This window comes from Talaromyces rugulosus, chromosome II, assembly GCF_013368755.1.
Source record: "Talaromyces rugulosus chromosome II, complete sequence".
Taxonomy (NCBI): domain Eukaryota; kingdom Fungi; phylum Ascomycota; class Eurotiomycetes; order Eurotiales; family Trichocomaceae; genus Talaromyces; species Talaromyces rugulosus.
This window is the reverse complement of record NC_049562.1, coordinates 2181651-2204290: the sequence shown is the minus strand read 5'-3', so window position 1 is coordinate 2204290 and position 22640 is coordinate 2181651. Positions and strand designations below refer to the sequence as shown.

The following is a 22640-nucleotide window of genomic DNA, read 5'->3' as shown; positions in this document are numbered from 1 at the left end:
ATCACCTCCATCTCGCCCACAGCCAGCAGCCGCCGGCCGCAACAACCACCATAGTCAAGACAAACCTCAAGATCGCATCCCTCGCCAACGGCCACAGCCTCTTTGCCAGCACCTTTTGCTGCTCCTCGGGCGTATTCTTATGCGGAAACGGCTTGTTCGGCACTGGTTTCCCCAATAACTCACACAACGGCTCCCATCCATCCTGCACACACCAGCGCAGCGTACGCTCCGGCGGCGCAGTTTTCTCCAAATGGGCATAATGTTCCTTGTATACGGTGGTAGCGTTTGCAATGATATCCCCGCGCCACAACGTATCGAAATCGATGCGGTTGACGTGTTGTTGTAGCCAGAACAGCTCTGGGGAGAACAAGACAAGAACCCTTTTTATCAGTGTGCCGATGAGTGCCTCGTTGCGGCCCACGACGGCGGTGATGCTCTTTTGCCATGCGTCGATGTTCGGTCGGTAGTTTAGGATGGTTTTGGCGTCTGGGTAGGCGGCTATCATCTCGTCGGCGAAGCAGATGCTCGGCGTGTCGGAGACGGCCTGGCAATGGCCGAGCACTTTGTCGAAATCTTTTGCTGTTAGGGGTTCTACTTTTCCAGCAGTTTTCGTCGTCGTCATCTTCATCGTCTTCGTCTTGTTCTTCTGCTCGATCAGATTACACCAGGTCACACAGTCGCCCGGATTGCCTGCTGGCTCGAAGCCGTGGTATGTCGCGTAGCCCAGCTCTTCCAGCGCGGCTTTAAGGGATTCAGTCCCAGTGCGAGGCATGCCCAGGCCCAGTACGGCCATGGGCTTGTCGGTTGGTCGTGTGCGGCTGGGCTGGCGGAGAGGCCATATCCATTGATATAGTTGTAGGTCTGCCATTTTGATATACCCTAATGATATGTGTGAAAAGAGAAGATACTTGCAGAAACAGTTTCTACGTGAACAGAGTTAGGGGGGCATGTAGATCTCGTCTTATATTTATTCTTCTGCTCTAGTTTCTAAGAGTAATAGGCTACGACAGTGGACAATGGGCACAGATTGCATCTACCGCACACTACGTTTACGTGGCACCCTTTTCGAATTCGAAACTAGAAAGTCCCCGATAGTGGACCTGTCACTGGGTTAGTACGTCTTAATAAGCTAATAGGCCCATGGGCCAGGGTTCGCCAGTCAGATGCGCTAAACAAGTCAGGGAAATCTTCTTGTGCTTGTGGAAAAGCATAAGCATGATTTCACACATGGCTGGTCTGGTAGGTCCACTTTGACTGGGACATTGGGAAGCCGGGCGTGTGATTAGGGGCTAATTAATCTTGCTTTCATTCAGTATCCATGCTGTCTCGACACACAATTCTTCGAGTAAACTGTATAACGTATTCAGAGTATGTATATAGAACAATGTTCAGCCCCCATAGATCGCGAGAACCGTCCCAATCATGTCAGAAATTTACCTACACTAATAATTAGCTCTATTATCTCGCTTACAACATTACTTGAACAGAAGACAATAAACGCCGATATATACTCCATAAGCCCTAAATTTTCAGGGTCTGTCAGCCCGATGGATCTCCGGGAGTCGCTTGGCTGGGATCGCGGAAATCGGCACCGTCAGCACGGAGGTCGGGTTTAAATTCTCTCTCTCTCTCTCTTTTTTCCTTAGGAAAATTCTGCCGTGAGGAAAGCTGACCGCTAGCCAGATGACAATAATTCAGTCGAAGTAAAAATTTAATTAGAACGAGTAGGATTAGCCTCTTCCGGTGGGCTCTTCGAGTAACTAGTTTACGGAGTACTACTACGTAGGTATGTACTAGATAGTTCAGTCAGGGTCTGCAGAATTCGCTAGCAAAATGACCAAGCATTTCTTTCGGCTTGTTTCTCTGATACCCTAGCCAACCATTATTGGCCAGTCTTTCAGATCTTATATCCCACATATTGATAGTGATACTATAAAGTCTGGTATTTGGGAATGGCGAGTGGTTAATAACCCTCCTCAATTCGATTATAAAGTGGACGGTTATACTCCAGCACTAGTTGGCATCAGCTCACGGTGGACCTAATCGGATTATAGCTAGTCAAGCATAAGGTTGAATAATCAACTGGTATACGATCGAGCTATACGATGAATTATACGAGGTTTGTGTTTAAGTACTTCGAAGTGACTATCCCTAGAAGCTACCCTATGTATTCATACGCCCTGCATACAGCAGCTGTCAGCTCCAGTTGACGCATCAATTGATCGATAACGGCACTGACTTCTACTTATAATATAGAAAAATACATTCTCGCGGTTTCCGTAATACCTAGAGTTAATGATATCATCACTATTTGTCGGGTCTTTACGAGATTTGGGTAACTGCACTGAACCTATTGGAGCCTCACGCATGTAAAGACAGGCATTAATATTCATAATTCATTCTAGAGCTGTAATTCCCCCTAACGCCAGCCATGCTACAAACCATGCATCCAAGTTGTAACCGAATATAAAAACAGTTCCACAAGCCAAGAGCCAATCCAACGCTTCTATCAACGATCAAACATCGACCTTGCGTTTCTTGGGGGCGCCGTCCTCGGTTGCGTCAGAGTCACGCCGAGCAACACGCTTCCCCTTGCCCTTGGATTTCTTGCCAGTCGCAGTCTCAACAGTACCATCGACGCTGACGTCCAATTCCTCTGCGACTTTCTTGCTAGTAGCCACCTGGTCGTCATCCTGGTCGAAGATCTTTCGTGCGTCTTTGAGCTCGCGGTCCATCTGCAACAGCTGCTGGACACGACCGAGTTTGTGCGAGTCACGGCGTAGAGCGAAGCGAAAGTCTTCGACTTTGACCTTTTGGCGTCGCGCATAGTTGGCAACTCCGGCTGCCTCGTGGCACATTTCCAAGATGTAGTCGGTTACTACTTCGTCGAGGACACGAACTGTCTCTTGCAACGGGCCCTGGGGGCAGTACGGATGGGCGTCGCGATCACCATGACCACTGAGAAATGCACGCACTGTATATATATATACTGAATTAGCTTGAAAAGGTTTCAAATGTTTTGAAGACAAGACAACCAACGTACTCTCATTCGGAAAGTTCATCTGCCCCTTCTGGCGAGCAGCACGAGCGCGTGGTTCAGCCATGTTTGCTTCTTTGAAGAAAAGTCTGGTTGATTTCTCTTCTTACGGCGTTCCTGCCTAGTCGACTTCGAGATGAAGTGTTGAAAATGAAGGAAACCAAGTGGTCGCGCGGGTGCGAGTTGGCAGCTCGCTCTCCAAGACAGAGAGCGGTCGGGTCGCGAGAGCGGAGCGGAAGGTCGAAAAAAGCTACAGGTTGAGTAGCTAGGTCCTACATCGCCTGAGATCAATCGCCTATCATTGTTACTTTGATAGGGATGACACTTGTTTGAGGACAAAGATGGAGATAGTGATAATAAAGATGCTGCAGCAAGTGCCTAAGTGGGGCCGCCATCTGATCAAGTAACCAATCACAGCAGAAAGCCAAGACTTACCTGTCCTCCCGCGCGCTTACTCCATTCTGGTCTAGTGTGCTATTGAAGCCAGCTGCTGTCCAGACCTCTTCTGGATCCAACTTTCACAGATATAGATCCCTCTGCATCACTTACCTTGAACACTGCCAAGTGGCACTGTGAAAATCCCTTTTTTGCGCTGTTGCGCCTGTTTTCCTACTAAGGTGAAGAATAGCAAAGATGGTGAGTAGCTTTAAATAGCTGGTAGGCTGGTGAAAACCACTGTGCTAGCCAGCAGTGCCCAAAAATCCATCACTGGGTGGTATCAACTGACTGATTATCTATATAACAGACTGCTCTTTTCAATTTCCAGTCTCTGCTACTTGTTATTCTTCTCATCATCTGCACAAGTGCCTATGCACATTCTATGGCGCCAGGTTTCATGGATCGCAACCAGCATGGGTATGTATTTGACAAGCAACAATAAAAAAGGGATGTTCAGTTTATGCTAATGTCTACTCAAGCATCCTTGGCGTATTTTGGAAGTCTGCTAGGATTGGAGAACGGCTGAGTCCGTATATCAGTATATGCTGCGTCTTTATGGCGGTAAGCTAATTCCCCTCCTGTTTCTTACCTAGAACTGCGGCTAATGGTTTATAGATTTCCATCTTCATTGGAGGTTAAAGATTATGCTTAGCCTGGGAAACAGAAACAGAAGCAAAGCTATTATGATTGACTATGAATACGAGTGTTCCAAGATTGATGTTGTTACATGTAGAGTATAAGATCAGTGCCCGCTGATGAATATTATGCTTTTATACATATCTATGGTCGACATATTTCACTTATTTATATAAACTCCCAACATGCAAATAGGGTATCTCAAGGCTGCTCAGTGCCTGATTCAGCCTGCTCCGTACGAACAGCACCGGCAAGACGCTGCAATCCTTTATCCAGAAGCTCTTCCTGCTCCTGCTCCACCACCGTGTTCTCCCACTCCAAAATCTCCCGCGATGTCTGATTGAGCGACTCCAGGGCAGTTTGCAGTTGCTCGGGGTCCCTCGACTCTCGCAGCGCCCGCAGTGTGTACGAGTTGGGCATGAACCCGGCGTTTTCCATCTGTTGGACCGAGAGTGCGGCAGTCATCATGTCTTGCATTTTGACGTCGCCCCAAATGATTGTGGTCCACGTGACGTGGTCGTACTCAACATTGTGCTTTTGCATCAAGTTTCGGATCACATTGACAGCATCGGGCTGGCGTGCAGCATTAAATACGCTCAGCAGAGTATTCCACGTCCAGATATTGGGTTTGGCGCGTTTGACGCGAGTGCCCGCCCCCTGGATAGTGATGTACCTGGACTCGGGTTCCAGCATATCCTCCATAATGGACAGACAGTCGCGTAGATCGGATCCGGCAGCACGGAAAGGAAGTATGAATTCGTTGAATAAATGAGGATATGTAGCCATCGGCGCGATCACAGGGTGGCCCTCTTCAACAAGCTCTCTGAATTTCCGGTAGAGACGAAACGAGCTCGACGCATCAGGCTGAACGCGGAGATAGGTCGCAATAATGATGAACAAGACTGGAGGCGACGGTTCGCGCTGTTCTTGGGTGGTTGGATTCTCATAGTGCGGCGGAATCATGCCGAGGTCTTTCAACGGAGTGAGATCGTAGGAGCGACTGTACATCTCCAGCATCTCCACAAACGCTCCAGTCGATCCCGCCCTTATAAACAACTCCTTCGCTCCGAAAATGAAGTGTGCATGGAAAACCTTGCTGGAGAGATGTTTGTTGTTTTTGAATTCCGCATTAGACGAGATCTCGTGCATCAGTGCTTGGACACGATCACGGTCAAGTCGAGCAACGGCGTCATGCAGCAACTCGAGATACGTGTAGGCATCCAGTTTCATGCCCTGGTCCTTCATGTATTTCAGCATATCGAGGCCCAGATGGGAATCGCCTGTGGCAAAGGCGTTTGCCAATATAATGTTCATCATTATAAGGTTTGGTTTGATCCCTAGCTTCAGCAGTTGAGGGAGGATTTTAAAGTTGCGCTCTCCATCCTCTTCTACAACGCTATCGAGCTTGAGGAGGCTGGAACAATGTCGTCCTACGATATCCGAGTTGATAAACGTGGACTCGGCATCCGTGGCATGCACCATGCGAAGACACTCGATCGCCTTGTCGATCTCTCCTGCTTGAGTAAATACATTCACAAAGCAAAGTAGCGTGGTCGGAGAAATCAGCGATTCTCGCTGTTTCAGCTCTTCAAAGGCTTCAGAGGCCTTTTCGAACCCAGCAGTCATAAGATATAGCCTTGCACCACGTTGAGAAAGCGAGATGACCGGCCATCGGGCCGGACCCATACAAGTCTGCACCGCCGAACGATATATCTCTTTTTGGGCCAACTCGTTATGAAAGAAGCGAATGTACAGCATACAATCGCTGACCATTGTAAAGGGAGGATACGGATCAGAATGCGTAGCCAGTAAAAATTCGGAAAACCTGTCAGGCGATTCACGGAGGAGCCAAAGGGCGATTACCGGCCAGGCTGCTGCTTTGCCCCTTCTATCTAGGCCCTTCCAAACTTCTTGCATGTCTTCGTCTTTCATCTTCTCGATCAACGCTTTAACGTACTCGAATCGTCGCGGAATTTCCCATGTATGATCCTGCTCATCCAAATTGGCCGTATATATCTCTTGGTATGCAGAATCCCACCACTTGAGAGTTCCAGTATAAGGGTACATTGAAGTAAGACGAAGACGGACTTCAAAGTCGAATGCCTCCTTACTGAGAACTCTGCCCTGTTCTTGTAACGACCGCTGAGCACGGTGAATTGCCACGCTCACCATCTTTGGCACCTGGCTTTTTATTGGTACATATGTCCTCCCCTCCTCTGTTTCCACTACTTTGTATCCCGGTGGTATCTCTCCCTTTTTCCTAGGCGCAGGCCGGTGCGAATTGGGCTTCCGCCTGGGTGTTGGTACATCTCCATCTAGCTTGAGAGACCTGAAAACGACAGAGCTATTTGACTGCGAAGCACCTATCTCCGGGTTTTGTTTCGACTTCGACTTTGGTTTCGGTTTCGGTTTCGGCGTCGTCGACTTCTGGGCCGACTCACTGTCCACCGGTGCTGTCCTTTTCGCAAGATCTGCAATACGGCCGACCCCGGACTTCAAGTGGCTATCGAGCGCCGCTTCTTTGGCATTGTGTACGGTTGATTGCGAGCGGCAGCCTTGTGTGCTTGGATTTCTTGCGACTCGGCTCCATCCCTGCGGCGAGGCTCTCGATCGAGCTCCAGAGGGGGTAAGCTGAGCTGAGAGTCTACCCACGGGGAACGTATATCTGGGCATTCAGAACTCGCGAATGAATGTTGCATATAATAAAGCGAGCATGCGACAATCTTGACTCTTTGGAGCGAGGAGGAAAAATGTTAAAGCTTGACATGGAAACTAAGGATTGTGGCTAGTGCGGCTAAACCCAAGAAAATAAAATCGTTCGTTCTCCACCACGAGACTTTGCGGCGTTCAACCTCGTCCGTTATAAGCTCCCTTTTCAGCATTCGAGCCGACACACGCATATTAAAATAAATAAATAAAAAATCTCCCAATATTGCACTCGGAAAACTGCGGCTGATGTCGTCGACCAACGCCTCTCTCGAGGCCGCCGCCACCGAGCGCAAGGCTAGGCTTGCGAAGCTCGCTGCTTTGAAACGGAAACAACCTGAGCCTGAATCACTCGGCGATGTGACAATAGCCGATGAAGAACCAACAGATGAGGCCCAGGATATTGCCAAAGCATATCTCTCAGGCCGAAACTACGATCCGGAGACGCGTGGCCCAAAACTTGGCTTTGAGCAAGCTCCGACCGATGGCCGAGTGACTCTCGAACAACAGGCTTCGGAAATTGCGAGAAAGGCTGCTGAACAGGCCGAAAAGGACGAAGAAGCCGAGCAACCGATAGATCTATTCAAACTTCAGCCGAAGAAACCGAATTGGGATTTGAAACGCTATCTAGACGAGAAGACGCGGGTGTTGAATGTCAGGACAGAGAACGCCATCGCCAGGCTGGTGCGCGAACGGATTGAGAATGCACAGCGTGCTGGACGAGAGAAAGCACGACCCGGCAATGCAGAGGGAGACGGCGAAGAAGTCGGCATTGAAGGGGATGCGTTGGTGGAAGGTATTCATGTTCGCGAGCAGGAGGCGAACAACGAGGATGAGGATATGATTTAAAAATTGATGATACCCCTTCACGGAGATCGTTTGCATGTGTATAAAAACCTGGCGTTAGGATGATCTTCAGATAACATTGCCCTGCAGGACGGCGTTTCGAAATAATGTATTACTTGTTAGAATGGCGATTTCTTGGATCTTTTTTGCAATGCCAAAAATAATTATCATTCATATAATACAAAGTAGGACAGCTCTAACCAGCCATGTCGCATATCAATTGATGCTATATTTTTCACTATCTACCCATGTTCATGGCTTGGGTGAGGGCAAGCCGCTTGCTAAAAGGACTCAGACTACGTTCTCGCCGTCGTTGTACAGGTTCGTTTTGCGGTTTTGGCCTCCGCCCGACATCATGAGAACGTACTGCATCTGGCGTCATTGACCGTCGCTCTCTTGCAATGCGACTCCTTTCTCTGCTTTGACTAGGTGATCGACCCTTCCGGCTTCCACGTACCGGTGATCCTCGTTGCCGGCCTCTCTCGTCTGGACTAGAGGCTTGTCGCTTTCTTCGAATATTGCGCTCAGTATCACGTCCTATGTTTGGCGACTGAGTCTCCTCGGCAGACATAGGCGAATCGGCTTTGTCGGAGGAACTATGGCTATACTGTCTTTTCCGTCGGCTGTTTGACTCTCGGTCTCTGAGATCCGGTGATCGCGAACGAGAACGATCTGTCGAAATCGTGGATACAGAAGCAGACGAGAGAAGCGATGCAGATCGCCTTCGCTTCGGAGACCGGTCTTTACGGCGCCGAGAAAGGTCGTCGTCATCGTCGAGTTCTGAATCTGGCTGCCTGCCGCGCTCTCGCTCTTGCTTGGCTAGAATCTCGTCTGCAAGACCACTTCTGTTGGCTTATTGTTAGTATGAAACATATGGAATTAGTTGTTGGCAACATACATTTGGTCTGAGGACTTGGGGGCATCATATGTTAACTTGGGGACAAGGTCTGGATTTTGTAGTTGCTGCGTGCGTGACGGTCTTGAGATATATGGTCTTTGTTGCGTTGTCGCCTTGCATTCATAGCTATAGTGACGTGGTCCAGGTAAGCAATAAGGCCGCGATGAGTAGGGATGAGAGTACATATCTCGTTGAAGGCATTTTTGGCACAACGTCGAGGCAGTGGCTTTTGACGGGCCTGTTCCTGTTCGGGCGCCGGGGGCGTTTCGATATCTGTTCATGGAGGGCGACGACGATTTTAGAATTTCGAAAAATCTCCTCTGTCAATCTGGGCTAATCTCAAGTGGACAAAAAATGAGGTCTATCGTTCAAACAAGACAGCGAAATAATCAAAGAAAGCCGCTTTAGCGACGCGGCCAACCAGACGCAGCCGCCGTGGTGGCTACGCGCGCGGCAAGCACAGGGCGGTCGCAGCCTAAACCCCACGGAGAAAAACGCTGCTCGGACGTCTTTACTACGAATCGATCTTCATCACCTCCCAGGGCCCCGGCGACACTCAACATACTTCCTGTCCGCCGTGCTTCTCAGTCCAGGCCTTGACTAGAGATCTCCGGGATATTGGAACCCAGAATCCTCGTTCGTTTTCGCTAGGGCCTTTCGACGTGTTCCCTCACCACGCCACTACCACATGAGATCCGGCTCCAACACGGCCTCTTTCGTGGCTTCCCAACCCGCTCCGTAAAATTCAACAGTCCCCTATGGCGAACGTCATATTTCAGAGAGATGTCGCTACTTTGTTTGGGCTCTGAAGCGAGAGATTTTCAGTGATTTGGTCTGTTTTCGACGTGCGGAGCCTCTTCTCACCTCTACACAGCCTTTAATTGCAAAAGCTCTTTGGTGTACTTGAAGTGCTGGTTTCGTTTGCGTGTTTATGATGGCTTCAAAAGCGTCACGGCCTGACTCTCGGCCCTCGTTTGCAAGAGTATGTCCTTTGTTTCTCCCGGCTAGTGTAACAAGAGTACTAATAATAACTATTTAGATTGTCGCTATGCCTCCGCCGCCAAAGCCCCAAAGCGGTCCTGCTGCCCATGATGAAGCAGAAAATACGATAACTGGGGAATCGAAAAGCCCGCCGATATCACACACATCGAGCACCACACAGCCGAGCCAGCCGGACCAAGAAGGCCTAAAAAACGCTCCCGTGGATACCATCATACAAGGTCTTGAAAACGGCGTGGAGAATCTGTCGATGAATGGTCAGCATGTCTCAGGAGGCTCCCAATCTTCGACCGAAGGTCATGCCGCTGGTGCACTCCAAAGAGAACCATCTTTCGACGACGATCAAACCCATTTGTCAAACAGCTCGACCAAGCCGACGAGCTTTGATTCTAAGAGCATGGCTTCTGTGACTACGTTTGCGATGGACGAAAAAGACTCTCTTCGCCCAGATGATAGTGCAAGTGTCCAGGCTGCCGACGAAGACGATTCCCTCTCTGGTGCTGCTTCTGGCGCCGCCAACTCACGTACTGGCTCGGAGGCTGGCACTAGAGGGTTCCGTGACCCTTTTCGCGACGGAAATGGTCAAAAAATTCGTGGCCTCACCCCAACAGTTATGCAGCGTTTCCCTGACGGCGACATTCGTGCTGCGAGCACAATTCCTCCAGACTCGGTATCCAACAACTTTGTTGTCACTAACCAAGCCGAGTTTCAACCTGGAACAGCTCTCAGTGGGTATCCATTAGAGCCAGACGAGAAACTATTGGAGGCTATGAGTTCTCCCAAGGACCGTCTTCTGCTATTGCAACTCGAGGAAAAGATTCGAGTCTTTATTCAAGATTCAAAGTGAGTGCCTTGTTTGCCTTTTACCATGTAGAAAAGTATCTAATATATTCTCTGCAGAGAACAATCTTTGGAATTGCCGCCCTCGAACGCATTCGGCCGTCTTCTTGCGCACAAGCTTGGAGATTATTATCATTTGACGCATTTCGTGGATAACAATGCCACTTCCGTTCGGCTGCATCGTACTCCATTCTGTAGATTGTTCGTACTCCCTTACCGGTTGAATTGCTCTTCATTTGCTAATCAAAGTTAGGCCCACGCCTCTATCGTTGCTACGACCGGTCAGTTCAACCCACACACCTTCACCGAATGCCCCGGCTATGAAGATCATGCGCCGTAACGGCCAGGGCGGTGACCGACCGTCGGCTGGTGGTAGCACTGCAGCTAGCTCTTCAGCACCGTCAAAACCTTCCTCGGAAATCGAAGGGGACGGTAGCAATGATGATGATCCTACAGGATCCTCAGTTGGAGCTACGCCAGCGAAAGACCGATCAGCAATGACCCGCGAAGAACGTGAAGCAAAGTACCAAGAAGCCAGAGAGAGAATTTTCCGAGACTTTCCTGAGTCAAAGGCCGGAGAATCACCTACTGGTGATACCAGCGCAGATATGTCTCGGTCAAGTTCAGCAAGCGGTCGGAAAAAGAACTTTAGGCAGAGAACCCCCCATGACGACAGTTTCGAGGCCAGGTCTCAGTTCAATGCGTATTACCCTGGGGTGCCTTATTCATCGGGGACGGCGCCAGTGGCATTGCCCAATGCAACGGCTTTCAACCAACATCCTTATATGGTCGGTCCAGGTGCTTCGCCACCTAACGTGAACTATCCTCAGACCACTCATGCTTCAACCGTATACCCGAACATGAATAACGCCCCTCAGTATCCTATCAACATGCCCCATATGGGACAAACCGGTTCATGGCAGGCTCCTGCTGCACCCCAGCAATCCCCGTATTCGGGCTACGCTGCCCTCAACCAACCCACGCCAATGATGGGACATGCGCAAACCCGTTCACCGCCGTCTATGAATAATTATGGACAGCAGAACTATACGCAACCTTCACCGCATGGATCATCGACTTGGACTGGCCAGCCCTATCAAAATAATTACTCGCCATCAGCTCAGCGCAATGCACCTATGCAGTGGTCTGGCTACCCTCCTACCTCAATGGCTGCGAATACAGGCTCGTATCCTTACGGCCAACCTCCGAATCAACATTACTCTTCGCCCGGTCAGAACATGATCAGTCACCCGGTCCCTGGAAGCTACAACAGGCCGACATTCAACCCACAGACTCGGTCTTTTGTGCCAGGAGGCAACTCGACGACGAACCGCTACCCAAACAAGGGTATGCCTCACACCGGTAATGTGACGTACGGCAATACCCAACTGAATAATCCTCAGCAATGGACAGGCTATATGGAGAACAATGCCCAACCAATGGCTCATGTGTCACCTATGCTCAACAACAGAAATCCAAACAACACTGCTGGTCCGGTATCGGTGCCTCGCGTCGCACAGCCTGGGCATAACGATTCGATTGCCAAATGGGGCACCCCGGCTCACCTCCCCCCTAAACCTCCTCCGTCAGAAGTGTCTTCAGAATTTGATGCCAACGTTCGTAATCCTCCCATTTCGACAAATCACTACGCGAACAACACCCCACCACAAGCCAACAATGGGCCGCTGGTTGTATCCGGAGGGACGAGCGTTTCAAAGTCAAGTTGAACAAAAAAACAGGCCATTGAATTTCGCTTTTTTTTTTGTTGATTTATTTTGATTTTGACATGCTGGCCAATTTCTATTGTCACGTCTCTGTCACAATGGCTTATTGGCGTAATTAACGGAGTACCTCGGAGGCTTGTCGTTATGTTGTCGGAAAAGTACAGGAGGAATGGAAAGGCATCAAGGCATTTTACAAGGCGCTTTTTCGAGAACATGCCAATGCATCATCATATTTGGCCTTCTTTCACTGGAACCAGGAATAAAAACATGAAATCCATAGCATTAGGTGAATGTATGTTTTGCTATTAGTCTATTTAAAGGTGTACATGTATCATGCAACCCTCGCGCTGATTAAAGTTAAGACGCAAATATTGCTTGGAATGATATAAACTGAATTACATATGTAATCACCTGAATAAAAGTACACGTATTTTGACATGGTTGCAAAATCTACTAAGAGATGTTCATTTCATTGGTCGCTCTTCTCACTCTTCTTCGCCGCCTCTCTCGCCTCTGGCTCCTCTACACTTTTCTTCTCTCCCTTCTTTTCCTCCGCCGTCTCCAGTCGAACCTTTTCAATAGCGGCCTCCAGCAACGCGACACCGCCTTCCCGGAACTTGGTGGCTTTTACTGAGTTTAGCTGATCCAACTCGGTCAGGGTGTAAATGCCGTGGTCTCGTTGTCGGGCGAGTCTTCGTGCCGTCAAGGAGAATTTCATGTCTTTGGGTCCGTCGACGAGTTCCAGGATGGCGCTGGGGGCTTGGTCGTCCTTTTTGGGCTCCACGCGGAGGACTCGTGTGTAACCGCCGGGTCTGCTGGCGTAGCGTTCTCGAAGAGGACCGAAGAGTTTAGGGATGAGTGCGTGGGGGGTCTAAGTTGGAATCTGTTAGTCGGGCCCATTTTATATATCAAACGTAATAGAGTATTGGAGAGAGAAAAAAAAAACATACAAAGAATATCGATATAGCGCTTCGCCGGCTCTGCTCCGTGTTCTTCTTGCCCAGCGTAATGAGCTTCTCGGCAAGGCGCTGCGCTTCTTTGGCCTTGGGCCATGTGGTTGTGATGGATTCGTGCTTGATGAGAGAGGTGACGAGGTTTCGAAGAAGGGCCTGTCGGTGAGACGACTTGCGACTCAAATGGCGGTATTTAGCTGCGCCGCCGGCCATTGTGTTGTTGTTTTAAAAACGAGGGCAAAGAAGAAGAGAAAAAAAAAAAGAGGCGCGTGGCCTTGCCGAAAAGGGCGATTGGGTAGCAGGCGAATAGAACGAGTTGGTGTTGAACGCAATTAATAATGCAAGAAGTGAAAATAACGCTCTGATGTTCGAAGAAAAGAGTCAATGAGGTGTTGCGAAAATAATCTTTGGAGGTTTGGAGTTTGCCCGTCTTTAGGCTCGGCCAATCAGCCGCGGTCCCGATCGTCACCCGATTTATCGGCTTCAACCATTGAAAACATTCTTGTCCATCATTTTATTCCTTACGAAGTAATTATACAAACGACAGCTTCGTCGTATATTTTCAACTTGTGCAGATCCAGAATATGAGCGGTGCTCGACAATCCTGACCGCTGTGTCCAAATCACTAGAAACGCAGTCGCATGATCATCGAATCGCCAAATCTTTTTTTTTATTCGACGTACCGAGTCCTGTTTAATACTGTCACCATGGGCTTTATGACTGGCTTCGTACGTCTCTCAGTTTTCTTCTTCCAGCGAGGTACATCATCTAATTGACCAGCAGTTTGGCGGTTTCACCTTGACAGCCTCGGTCCTCTATCTCAGCGTCCAAGTGCACCGGTCAACGCGGATACAGCAACGAGACGCCATTCGCGAACAGGTCGCCATCTTGAACGACATCTCCTCGCCTCTGGGAGCTTACTATCGAAGTTTCGCACAGGAAGAAACACCGTTACGTAAGGACACCTCAAAGAAACCTTCTGCGGAGGAACTGCTCAAGCATCAATGGAATAAAGAGGTGGAAACGTTGGCTACAAAGGCGCTGAATTTACGATGGCAAGATGTCAGTCAGACTGCGACGGAGGGCTTTAAAACGATATCGAGATTTGTCAAACGAGAGTGATTTAAGCTCTATGAGGACATTCGAATTTTTTTTTTTTAAATTTTTTTTACATATGGAGGTTTGAGCGTGATCTTTGTTTTTGGGACTATCAGGCATCATGAGCGGCGTTTTGCTATGTTTTATACCTATCCTTTCTGGTTTCACCCTTTGCCTGTTTATTACATCTGGTAGCCTTTCATATCGATAGGCGGCAAATAAATCAGTTCAGAGGGTATTTAAACACACCAAGGCCATGAACATCGTAGGATGAGATGGTGAGATGGTGAGATGATCGGCGAGTCTGTCTGGCACAGTCAATGGCGCAATTATCGCGTGCATACGGGGTGATTCGTAGTAGCTTATAGCAGCTATCGATATAGTGCCGAGAAAGGCGACTTATCTCGCGGCTTGAGGGTTGGAGGGATCTGCGTGTGTCTCGATTGCGATGACAACGTTCATCCAGTTGATGGGGCATCTGTGTGGACAACCTCGCTGCCACTGTCACTCCAAATATCTTTGCTTTCTCTCTCTACTGCGCGCATCGCCTCAGCGACTTCCTCTAGACTGGCGACAACATCTAGCACACCATTGTTCACACGGTCAAAATATAGATCGTTTGCATCGCGCCTCCTTCGAGCTTGTTGCAGGTCCTTTTCGGTCTCAGCCTCGAGGGCCTGGTACGTCGCTGCGCTGTCTGTAATCACTCCCTTGGCAGACGCAGACTCTGGTTTCTGATCTTTACTGTCTGCTGTGGTTGTGGTTGTAAGTTGTTCTTGGGTCTGATCGATATCGTCTACCTCGCTTCTCGTCCAAGCCTGGGCTAGCTTGAGCTGTTTCAGCCGCAGTTCCTCGAGGGCCTTTGAATGCTCCTCGCCAAAAACGTGTTCTCCCTTGACAGCGCTCAGTTCTACTTCGGCAAGCGTGTTTTGCATCTCCTGCCATAGCACCTCGGCGCTGTCGACTTCTCGCTGCGACTGTGTTCGCGTTAGGAAGGGGGACAGGCTCCTGTTCCCTTCCGAGGAAGCAGCCGAGTGTCTCGACGTGCTCGATCTTTGGAATTTCTGCCGGTGAAGAACGCTTGTCGGGGCCATGGCTGACACCTGAGTGCTGGGCAGCAGTCCAACCTGCAGCGAATTATCTGACGCATTATGTGAAGGCGGTCCCTGGAACAATGATGGAGGCGGCAGGCGCTGAGAGCTGAGCCTGGAAGCAGGCTGTGGCCTTGGAGAGAGAGACATGAGTGCTACTATTCTCAAGACAGTTGAAATGCAATATCGAGCTTGAACTTGTAGACAAGCTTAGCTATATGTTACAGGCAGGCCGAGGTTGTTCCGGCACTAGCCCGTTTGGGCGCTGGGCGACCCGCACTTCGCTTAGAGCACAAACCCACATTTTCGACTCCCGCAACGCAAGAACACCGCAGCCAGAGTTGAATTCGACTTCGACTTTCGACAATCACACTCGCCATCCGGCCATATCCATCTAGTCGGTACGTTTCCCTTGCGAACTGTTTTTCATTCTCGGCCTAGCCATTCGACTTGCATCGCTCTGCCCGTTGGAATTTTTTCTTCCTTTTCCATCATCTTCGAAATCGTTCATCGTTCTGACAATTGCTTCTCTCGCAGAATTAACACGGACATCTCGCCAAGATGGGTAAGGGTAAGCCTCGTGGTTTGAACGCCGCTCGCAAGCTGCAGGACCACCGTCGTGACCAGAAATGGTCCGACTTGGCCTTCAAGAAGCGCCTCCTCGGAACTGCCTACAAGTCGTCTCCCTTCGGTGGTTCTTCTCACGCCAAGGGCATCGTTCTCGAAAAGGTCGGTGTTGAGGCCAAGCAGCCCAACTCGGCTATCCGAAAGTGTGTCAAGGTTCAGTTGATCAAGAACGGCAAGAAGGTCACTGCTTTCGGTATGTTCTTTTTCGTTTTTTTGACAAAGTGTGTCTACGCACATGCTAATATAAAAACGCAGTCCCCAACGATGGTTGCCTCAACTTTGTCGACGAGAACGACGAAGTTCTCCTCGCCGGTTTCGGTCGTAAGGGCAAGGCCAAGGGTGATATTCCCGGTGTCCGTTTCAAGGTCGTCAAGGTCTCTGGTGTCGGTCTGTCCGCCCTCTGGAAGGAGAAGAAGGAGAAGCCCCGCTCTTAAACAAAACAAGCAAATAACAACGAGCGCGAGGGTGATGCGTGGACGAAACCGGTTTTGGGAGTTTTTTTTATTACGGTTTCAAAGATGAATGTCGATGGGTTTTTACGATCTATAACCCATCTTCCACAATTCGATGAGAAAAAAATACCACAATAATGGCATCAGGGAATTAGATCTTGATTGTGCGGGATCATTATTATGGAAAACAAAGTGATCAATCAGCGGCGTCATGAAACTTGTTTTAAGGAAAGGTTTTGAAATATTTTCTTTTTATTTCTCTCTAGACGATACCGCCATTTTTTCTCTTTTCCTGAGGACAGCACCAGCTGTCTTTATCCTGCACAAAAAAATATAAATGAAACTTTTCTAAAAACTAGTTCTATTACTTGAATCGTAGAGAGAGAGAAAAAGAGTATGTCATTTGTCCCATTTCACATGCTTTAATGATCAAACAAGCATTTGCACAATCTTACTAGAAGGAGATATCCTCCTTTCGGTAATGATCCGAAACGATACGGTAAAGGTATGAAGGAGCATGGCCTCCCCTGTGCTATGAGTTAGTTGCATTCTTAAACAATAAGGTGGATAAAGAACAACTTACAAGTTGGTAATGTAAAGATCCACCAGTTCGGCCGGCACATAGTCATACAAGGGATTCTCAACATCGACCTTGTCGACCAAATCACCATCCTCGTATGCAATTACATTGCTTGCATCTCCGTACTCGATAAGTGACTCGGTATCAAACGGATAAACGGGGCTTAGTTTGTACACGCCGCTGACAACCACCACGGGGGTTTCGTGAACTTTGGCCGCTCTGGCAATCACCCTCGTGCCTGCAGCGGCGATAAGACCGCCGTTTGCAAGGACTGAGTGCGTTCCTAGAATGACCTTGTTGACGCGAGACATGATGGCAAAGACCGCAGAGTCTGGGATCAGAATGACTGTGATGCCCAGTGCAGTCAAGGGTTTCTGGAAAGAATCCACGTTGAGGTTCTCTTCGTCGTTTTCGGAGCTGCCACTGACGCGGCTATGAGTTGCATCATGATTGTTTGGGTAGGATTCGGCGTGGATGACTGTGAATTTTCTCTTTGCTGCAGCTTTCAGGAGGAATTTCTGGACTGTGGCTGAGGAAGTGTAGGTAAGGATGACTTCGTTCGAGTGGATATGTTCCAGAGCATATCCTGCAATCTGGTCGTCCACCTGGCCCAGCTCGTCAATAATCTCGCCGATGCCGTCCAGCACCTCAGCACGGATGTCCTTGTGCTGCCCTTGTCCTTGAAATCTTCCTGACGGAGAGGCGGTGCCAGGCGAGCTAGGCTGAGGCGATGCTACCTCTGGGTGCTGGAGCAGACTAAACATGGAGATGACGGGGGGTGTCTGCACGGGGGCAGACGACAGAGGCGGTCGTGACGAAGACCTTTCCGAGCCCTCATGGCGGACATACAGCGAATCCTTGTCGTGCACGGGGATGATGTGGTCGTCTCCTACAAGTCCTGCATGCGAACGCGGTGGTGAATGGCTCTCACCAGGAGTGAGTGGGCGACTGTCCGATTCTGCTTCGCTGGCCATGAACAAATCAGCCTCCCTCTCATCCTCTGCCTCATCTCTGATCAGGCCCAGCACTCGTCTGACTATGTTTCCAACCACTAATTCCCTCGGCTGGGCGACCATCAACCGTCTGCCGACACTCTGGACTCGTTCGATCAGTTTTGCAGCATCGGTGGTGCGAAAGGCAGAGACGACGCGGAGGAGCAGGTAGGCAGTTGCTATTGCGCATGACCGCGATAGGCGAATCTGGCGGCGTTTCAACAAACTGTAGAGCAGATCTAAGGTCAGATTCAATCCAGACTTTTTTCTTCTTCACTGTCTCACAACTGAGAGGACTCCTCACGAGACTAGATTGTCAATCGACGTTTCGATCGGCGTGGTTTTCAGGGACTTGAGGAACGATGACAGGCCTGGGGTCAGGGCTGCAGAATTTGAGACCATCGTGGCACACACAAAGCCACAGTGTGCAGTTTCGGTTTTGAGAGTTGGAGCAAATGCCAGGCTGTAGCAGAGGTGCTTTCCCCGCAGTCTCAAAATGCGTACGTAGCACCGTAGTATCAAATGCGTAGTTCGAACAAAAAAAAATATGGCGGTGCCCCTCGGTTTGGGGCTTGTGTGAGGGACGATCGGCCGGACCACATGCCTTGGCCCCAACTCCTCACTTGGCCGCTCCCCACATCGCCGTCATCCGACCTAACTCGGCGACTAGCAGCCTACTAGCAGCCTGCCAGCCCGCCAGACAGACACGCCTGTCTTGACAGCATAACGCATCTCTCCTCTTCAGTCGAGAAAGCGTCCTGTCGCCCCTCCTCTCTTCTTCGCCCTCCTCTCCCCCCGGACCCCCCGCCCGTTCCTTTGCAGGCCCGAAATCCCGCCTGTCTGTCGTCGGGAAACAAAAGACTCTGCCAAACGGCCTGGTCTTGCAGCGGAATCCGTCTGACTGTCTTTAGCAGCTTATGCAGGGCCGTCAGCAGGCGCGTTGAGGTTGGTTGAACCCGTTGTTTCCTACTGTACCGGTAGCATGTACTGATCCACGCGCAGTGAGCTGCGTCGTTCCCCCTCATGGCCGTTGCTGAAAGATGAACTCCCTCAATTTCCTTTCCTCGCGGGTGATCGGGCAGACCTCGGGCTCTCCTCTTCGCAATCGCTCCCATTCGCAAAGCGATCTCTCCCAGGCCAACAACAACGTGCGAAAGGACCTGGCCAAATCTCGTTCGTATAGCGAGCAGCAATTGCACCGCAATTTCCCCCACGACGATGACGACGAAAAGGAGCAGGACGACGACCACCTGGCATCCGGGTTTTCCCACGATGGGACACTGGAACTCAACGAGAAAACACCGCTGATCTACGAATTGCAAAAGACTGACGCGGCCCCAAGACAGAGCACGCTTTTCCTGGTTTCCTGGCGGATACTGGACGCCATCACCGGGGCTATCGAGATCATTCTCTCGACCATAGCTGCGCCTGGGGTTTACATTGCCCATGGTTTCCGAGATGACGATGGACACTACTCGCCTGTGGTTCCTTTCCACAAGGCTCGACGGTTAATTAGCATTCGAGACGATACACATTCTAAAAAGACACCGCCACTTGCGCACAGTAACAAGGGAGAGTCCGAAAAGGCCGGTTCTAGGCGGAACGGGTCTTTGAGGAAACCTAAGAACCCGCCATCCCGATCGTCAATTACTTCCTCTGCATCCGAGTCTGATGGTGATACCCCGGTATCAAACCAGTCGAAAACTGGAGGAACTCGTCATACCAGGTCTAAATCTCATGATAGCGGAGTCACCACAGACGAAAGCACTCCTCGGAGATCTATTCGCATCAAACTGCACAATGAGGATGCGTTTAAACGGCAGAAACCGCGGTCCCAAAGTATAGATATGCGGCCAGGACCAAAACCCGATGCTTCTTCTCCCTCGACATCGGCCGTTCTTGCGGCAGAAAGCCTCAAGTCGCCCATCTCTTCAGCCTCTCATCACAAGCTCACGAAATACCCGCATACTCAAGCTCCTCCGCGCCCTCTTATCCCACTTCGCCAGCCTTCGTACTCGATGGGCACCAATCGATATGCCAGTAGGACGCCTCAGAAAACGCTTGTTCTCGATTTAGATGAAACCCTCATTCACTCGCTGGCCAAGGGTGGCCGCATGTCCAGTGGCCACATGGTAGAAGTCAAGCTGGCTGCTCCTGTGGCTGCACCTGCTCCTTCGGGCGAGCCTTCAGCGACGCTGGTGCCCCAACATCCGATTCTTTACTACGTCCATAAACGGCCGCACTGCGATGAGTTCCTGCGTAAAGTGTGCAAATGGTACAAACTAGTTATCTTTACAGCGAGTGTCCAGGAATACGCGGACCCGGTCATTGACTGGCTCGAGCAAGAGCGCAAGTTTTTCCATGCTCGCTACTACCGACAACACTGCACGCTGCGCAACGGGGCTTTTATCAAGGACTTGACCTCGGTCGAGCCCGACTTAAGCAAAGTCATGATTCTGGACAATAGTCCGGTTAGCTACATCTTCCACGAAGGTATGTCGCCCCGTTTTTGTTGCGTTTTTTCTCACTAACTTTTTATAGATAATGCAATTCCGATAGAAGGCTGGATCAGCGATCCCACCGATAGCGGGCTACTCAACATAGTTCCGTTACTCGAAGGGCTCCAATACGTGACGGATGTACGCGCATTCCTGGCGCTCAGAAGAGGTGAATCGGAGTCGTAAAAAAGAAAAGGAATTCAAAAAAAGGACTCTTTCATCTAAACCGAATGTACCTATCTTTAAATTAGAGGGTGATGGTTTCAATCGTCAAGATATGATGTCCGGGGGAACAAGAAGCAACATCTGGACGGGTGGGATGGGGATGGATGGATGGGGTTTATTGTAGATGTATTACTCTCTTCTTTTTTTTTTTTTTTTTCAAGCGATTATCATACCCACATGCATTCAACTTCGGCTGTGCACTTTGCTTTTTTGAGAATTCTATATATTTTCGAATTGCTCGCTTGGACTCTACTTTGACGTAAGTTCACGATGTGTAATTGACTCGTAATATTTGAGACGACATTGAAGAAATATATGGGTAAAAGATATCTATTTAACCCTAATTTTTGATTTTGGCATTATCTTTTATGTACATATAACATTTGAACACAACCGTATGCAAAGATCTAAAGGCCCTTGGCCTTTCGCGCCTCGGCATATGCCTCCTTCAGCGCGACAATAGCCCCGTCGATATCCTTGCGGTTTGGATCTGTGACGCTGACGCCCATATGGCCGAAGCGGATATACAAGGGCGCAATCTCCTTGTGCAGACCACCGGCAAACACCACACCACGCTTCAAAAGACCCGGCAGGATATCCGGCGCCGTAAGGCCCTCGGGCAAGCGGATCGCGGTCATGGCGTGAGCCTGGTTCTCGGGCTTGGTGGCTAGCTGGGTCAGACCGAGCTCGGCGACGACGGCCTTCACTTTGTCCGAGGCCTGGGTGTGGATGGCGAACCGCTCGGAGACGTTTGCAGTGATGCTGCTGAGAGACGTGTGCAGGGCGTGGACCAGCTGGGTGGGCGGGGTAGCAAAGTACGAGGGCTTTCCGGCCTCGTAGTTTTGCATAATGGGCTGCCAGTTGGCGATCGAGGCGTAGTATGAGCCTGGTGGAGTCTTGCGCGATTTGAAGACGTTGATGGCACGGCCGGACAGCATCAAAATGCTGAGACCGGGCGGGCAGCCGATGGCCTTTTGGCTCGCGGTCAAGACGACGTCCAGATCCCAAGCGTCAAAGTCGATTTCCTCGCATCCCACGCTGCACACGCCGTCGACAACAACCAGGGTGTCTGGGCTGACGCGGCGCACGAGCTCGGCGACGGCCTTGATATCGCTCAGCACGCCGGTCGAGGTGTCGACGTGCGTGATGGTGACGAGCTTATAAGGTTTTTCTTTCAGAGCAGCTTCAATCTCGGACAGTTGCGGGCGGTCTCCAATGGGGGCCTTGAGCTGTGTTGCGCGCGCGCCATAGGTTTCGAGCGCGGCGGCGAACGAGTCGCCAAAGTAGCCCGTGTGAAGCACCAGGGCGTCTTCGCCGCGCTCGATCAGGTTGCCGGCAACAAGATCCCAGCCCAGAGTGCCGCTGCCAGAGATGACAAACGGCTGTGCGGCGGGGTCGGTGGTCTGGAAGAGCTTGCGCAGGAGGGTCAAGGTCTCGCCGAATGTCTTGACAAAGGCCGGGCCGACATGGCTCTCGCTGTACGAATCAGCATTGGAAGGTGGAACGGGAAAAAAGAAGTCAAGACTCACGCATAGTGCGACATGGACTGCAGGACGGCATCGTCAAACTCGATGGGCCCTGGGATCAGCAGGGTGTTGTGGGCGGCTTGCGAAGACATGATGTTGTTGTTGAGGTCTGGCTCGGCGATGGCGGGGAGGGGCCGGTCGATGGGTTTATACTCGACGTCGTCGGGTTCGAGCGACTGTCTCTCGGACGAGAACGGCGTGTGCAGCTCGGGCAGCGGCAAACGCTGGTCGAAGTGCCTGGAGATGAGCGACAGCCGGGCATTCGCGCTGCTGCTGCTGCCCCGCCCGCTGCGTGACGCCAGAGTGAGGGTTGGTTCGGGCGGCCGTGGGTTGGCCGCTGCTTTCGGGCTTTTCACGTGGTGGTCGTCAATTGCTTCAATGGAGTCTGGCGAGGGAGTTGCGGTGGCTACAGAATGATCCCAAGCGGAGATGGCCGCGTCCACCTCGGATCTCTCCCCGAGGAGGAGAAAAGAC

At 50.5% G+C, this 22640-nt stretch overlaps 14 protein-coding genes across 14 annotated transcripts; 6 read left to right on the top strand and 8 right to left on the bottom strand.

The window, feature by feature from the left end:
• Position 1: 1 nt before the first annotated feature.
• On the bottom strand, positions 2-868 carry TRUGW13939_03244 (uncharacterized protein; the record flags this gene model as incomplete). The annotated part of the gene is made up of 1 exon (XM_035486429.1): positions 2-868. One exon carries the CDS (start codon positions 866-868, stop codon positions 2-4), a length of 867 nt encoding a protein of 288 aa, XP_035342322.1.
• Positions 869-2516: 1648 nt separating this feature from the next.
• Positions 2517-3104, bottom strand: TRUGW13939_03243 (uncharacterized protein; the record flags this gene model as incomplete). The annotated part of the gene is made up of 2 exons (XM_035486428.1): positions 2517-2974; positions 3044-3104. 2 exons carry the CDS (start codon positions 3102-3104, stop codon positions 2517-2519), a joined length of 519 nt encoding a protein of 172 aa, XP_035342321.1.
• A 566-nt stretch (positions 3105-3670) lies between these two features.
• Positions 3671-4114, top strand: TRUGW13939_03242 (uncharacterized protein; the record flags this gene model as incomplete). The annotated part of the gene is made up of 4 exons (XM_035486427.1): positions 3671-3673; positions 3783-3892; positions 3955-4036; positions 4091-4114. 4 exons carry the CDS (start codon positions 3671-3673, stop codon positions 4112-4114), a joined length of 219 nt encoding a protein of 72 aa, XP_035342320.1.
• Positions 4115-4312: 198 nt separating this feature from the next.
• TRUGW13939_03241 (uncharacterized protein) lies at positions 4313-6784 on the bottom strand (the record flags this gene model as incomplete). Its single annotated transcript, XM_035486426.1, has 1 exon — positions 4313-6784. The coding sequence occupies one exon, from the start codon at positions 6782-6784 to the stop codon at positions 4313-4315; it is 2472 nt and encodes an 823-aa protein (XP_035342319.1).
• A 282-nt stretch (positions 6785-7066) lies between these two features.
• Positions 7067-7666, top strand: TRUGW13939_03240 (uncharacterized protein; the record flags this gene model as incomplete). Its single annotated transcript, XM_035486425.1, has 1 exon — positions 7067-7666. The coding sequence occupies one exon, from the start codon at positions 7067-7069 to the stop codon at positions 7664-7666; it is 600 nt and encodes a 199-aa protein (XP_035342318.1).
• Positions 7667-7901: 235 nt separating this feature from the next.
• On the bottom strand, positions 7902-8842 carry TRUGW13939_03239 (uncharacterized protein; the record flags this gene model as incomplete). The annotated part of the gene is made up of 2 exons (XM_035486424.1): positions 7902-8508; positions 8562-8842. The coding sequence occupies 2 exons, from the start codon at positions 8840-8842 to the stop codon at positions 7902-7904; spliced, it is 888 nt and encodes a 295-aa protein (XP_035342317.1).
• Positions 8843-9495: 653 nt separating this feature from the next.
• TRUGW13939_03238 (uncharacterized protein) lies at positions 9496-12127 on the top strand (the record flags this gene model as incomplete). Its single annotated transcript, XM_035486423.1, has 4 exons — positions 9496-9543; positions 9601-10403; positions 10461-10601; positions 10654-12127. 4 exons carry the CDS (start codon positions 9496-9498, stop codon positions 12125-12127), a joined length of 2466 nt encoding a protein of 821 aa, XP_035342316.1.
• Positions 12128-12593: 466 nt separating this feature from the next.
• Positions 12594-13290, bottom strand: TRUGW13939_03237 (uncharacterized protein; the record flags this gene model as incomplete). Its single annotated transcript, XM_035486422.1, has 2 exons — positions 12594-12995; positions 13075-13290. The coding sequence occupies 2 exons, from the start codon at positions 13288-13290 to the stop codon at positions 12594-12596; spliced, it is 618 nt and encodes a 205-aa protein (XP_035342315.1).
• A 494-nt stretch (positions 13291-13784) lies between these two features.
• Positions 13785-14199, top strand: TRUGW13939_03236 (uncharacterized protein; the record flags this gene model as incomplete). The annotated part of the gene is made up of 2 exons (XM_035486421.1): positions 13785-13805; positions 13861-14199. 2 exons carry the CDS (start codon positions 13785-13787, stop codon positions 14197-14199), a joined length of 360 nt encoding a protein of 119 aa, XP_035342314.1.
• A 434-nt stretch (positions 14200-14633) lies between these two features.
• Positions 14634-15416, bottom strand: TRUGW13939_03235 (uncharacterized protein; the record flags this gene model as incomplete). The annotated part of the gene is made up of 1 exon (XM_035486420.1): positions 14634-15416. One exon carries the CDS (start codon positions 15414-15416, stop codon positions 14634-14636), a length of 783 nt encoding a protein of 260 aa, XP_035342313.1.
• Positions 15417-15827: 411 nt separating this feature from the next.
• TRUGW13939_03234 (uncharacterized protein) lies at positions 15828-16327 on the top strand (the record flags this gene model as incomplete). Its single annotated transcript, XM_035486419.1, has 2 exons — positions 15828-16086; positions 16149-16327. 2 exons carry the CDS (start codon positions 15828-15830, stop codon positions 16325-16327), a joined length of 438 nt encoding a protein of 145 aa, XP_035342312.1.
• Positions 16328-16799: 472 nt separating this feature from the next.
• TRUGW13939_03233 (uncharacterized protein) lies at positions 16800-18319 on the bottom strand (the record flags this gene model as incomplete). Its single annotated transcript, XM_035486418.1, has 3 exons — positions 16800-16872; positions 16929-18143; positions 18222-18319. The coding sequence occupies 3 exons, from the start codon at positions 18317-18319 to the stop codon at positions 16800-16802; spliced, it is 1386 nt and encodes a 461-aa protein (XP_035342311.1).
• Positions 18320-18957: 638 nt separating this feature from the next.
• TRUGW13939_03232 (uncharacterized protein) lies at positions 18958-20601 on the top strand (the record flags this gene model as incomplete). Its single annotated transcript, XM_035486417.1, has 2 exons — positions 18958-20410; positions 20459-20601. 2 exons carry the CDS (start codon positions 18958-18960, stop codon positions 20599-20601), a joined length of 1596 nt encoding a protein of 531 aa, XP_035342310.1.
• A 446-nt stretch (positions 20602-21047) lies between these two features.
• On the bottom strand, positions 21048-22513 carry TRUGW13939_03231 (uncharacterized protein; the record flags this gene model as incomplete). Its single annotated transcript, XM_035486416.1, has 2 exons — positions 21048-22116; positions 22170-22513. Coding segments are annotated over 2 exons (1413 nt in total), but the record flags the coding sequence as incomplete, so codon positions are not given.
• Between the last annotated feature and the right edge of the window lie 127 nt (positions 22514-22640).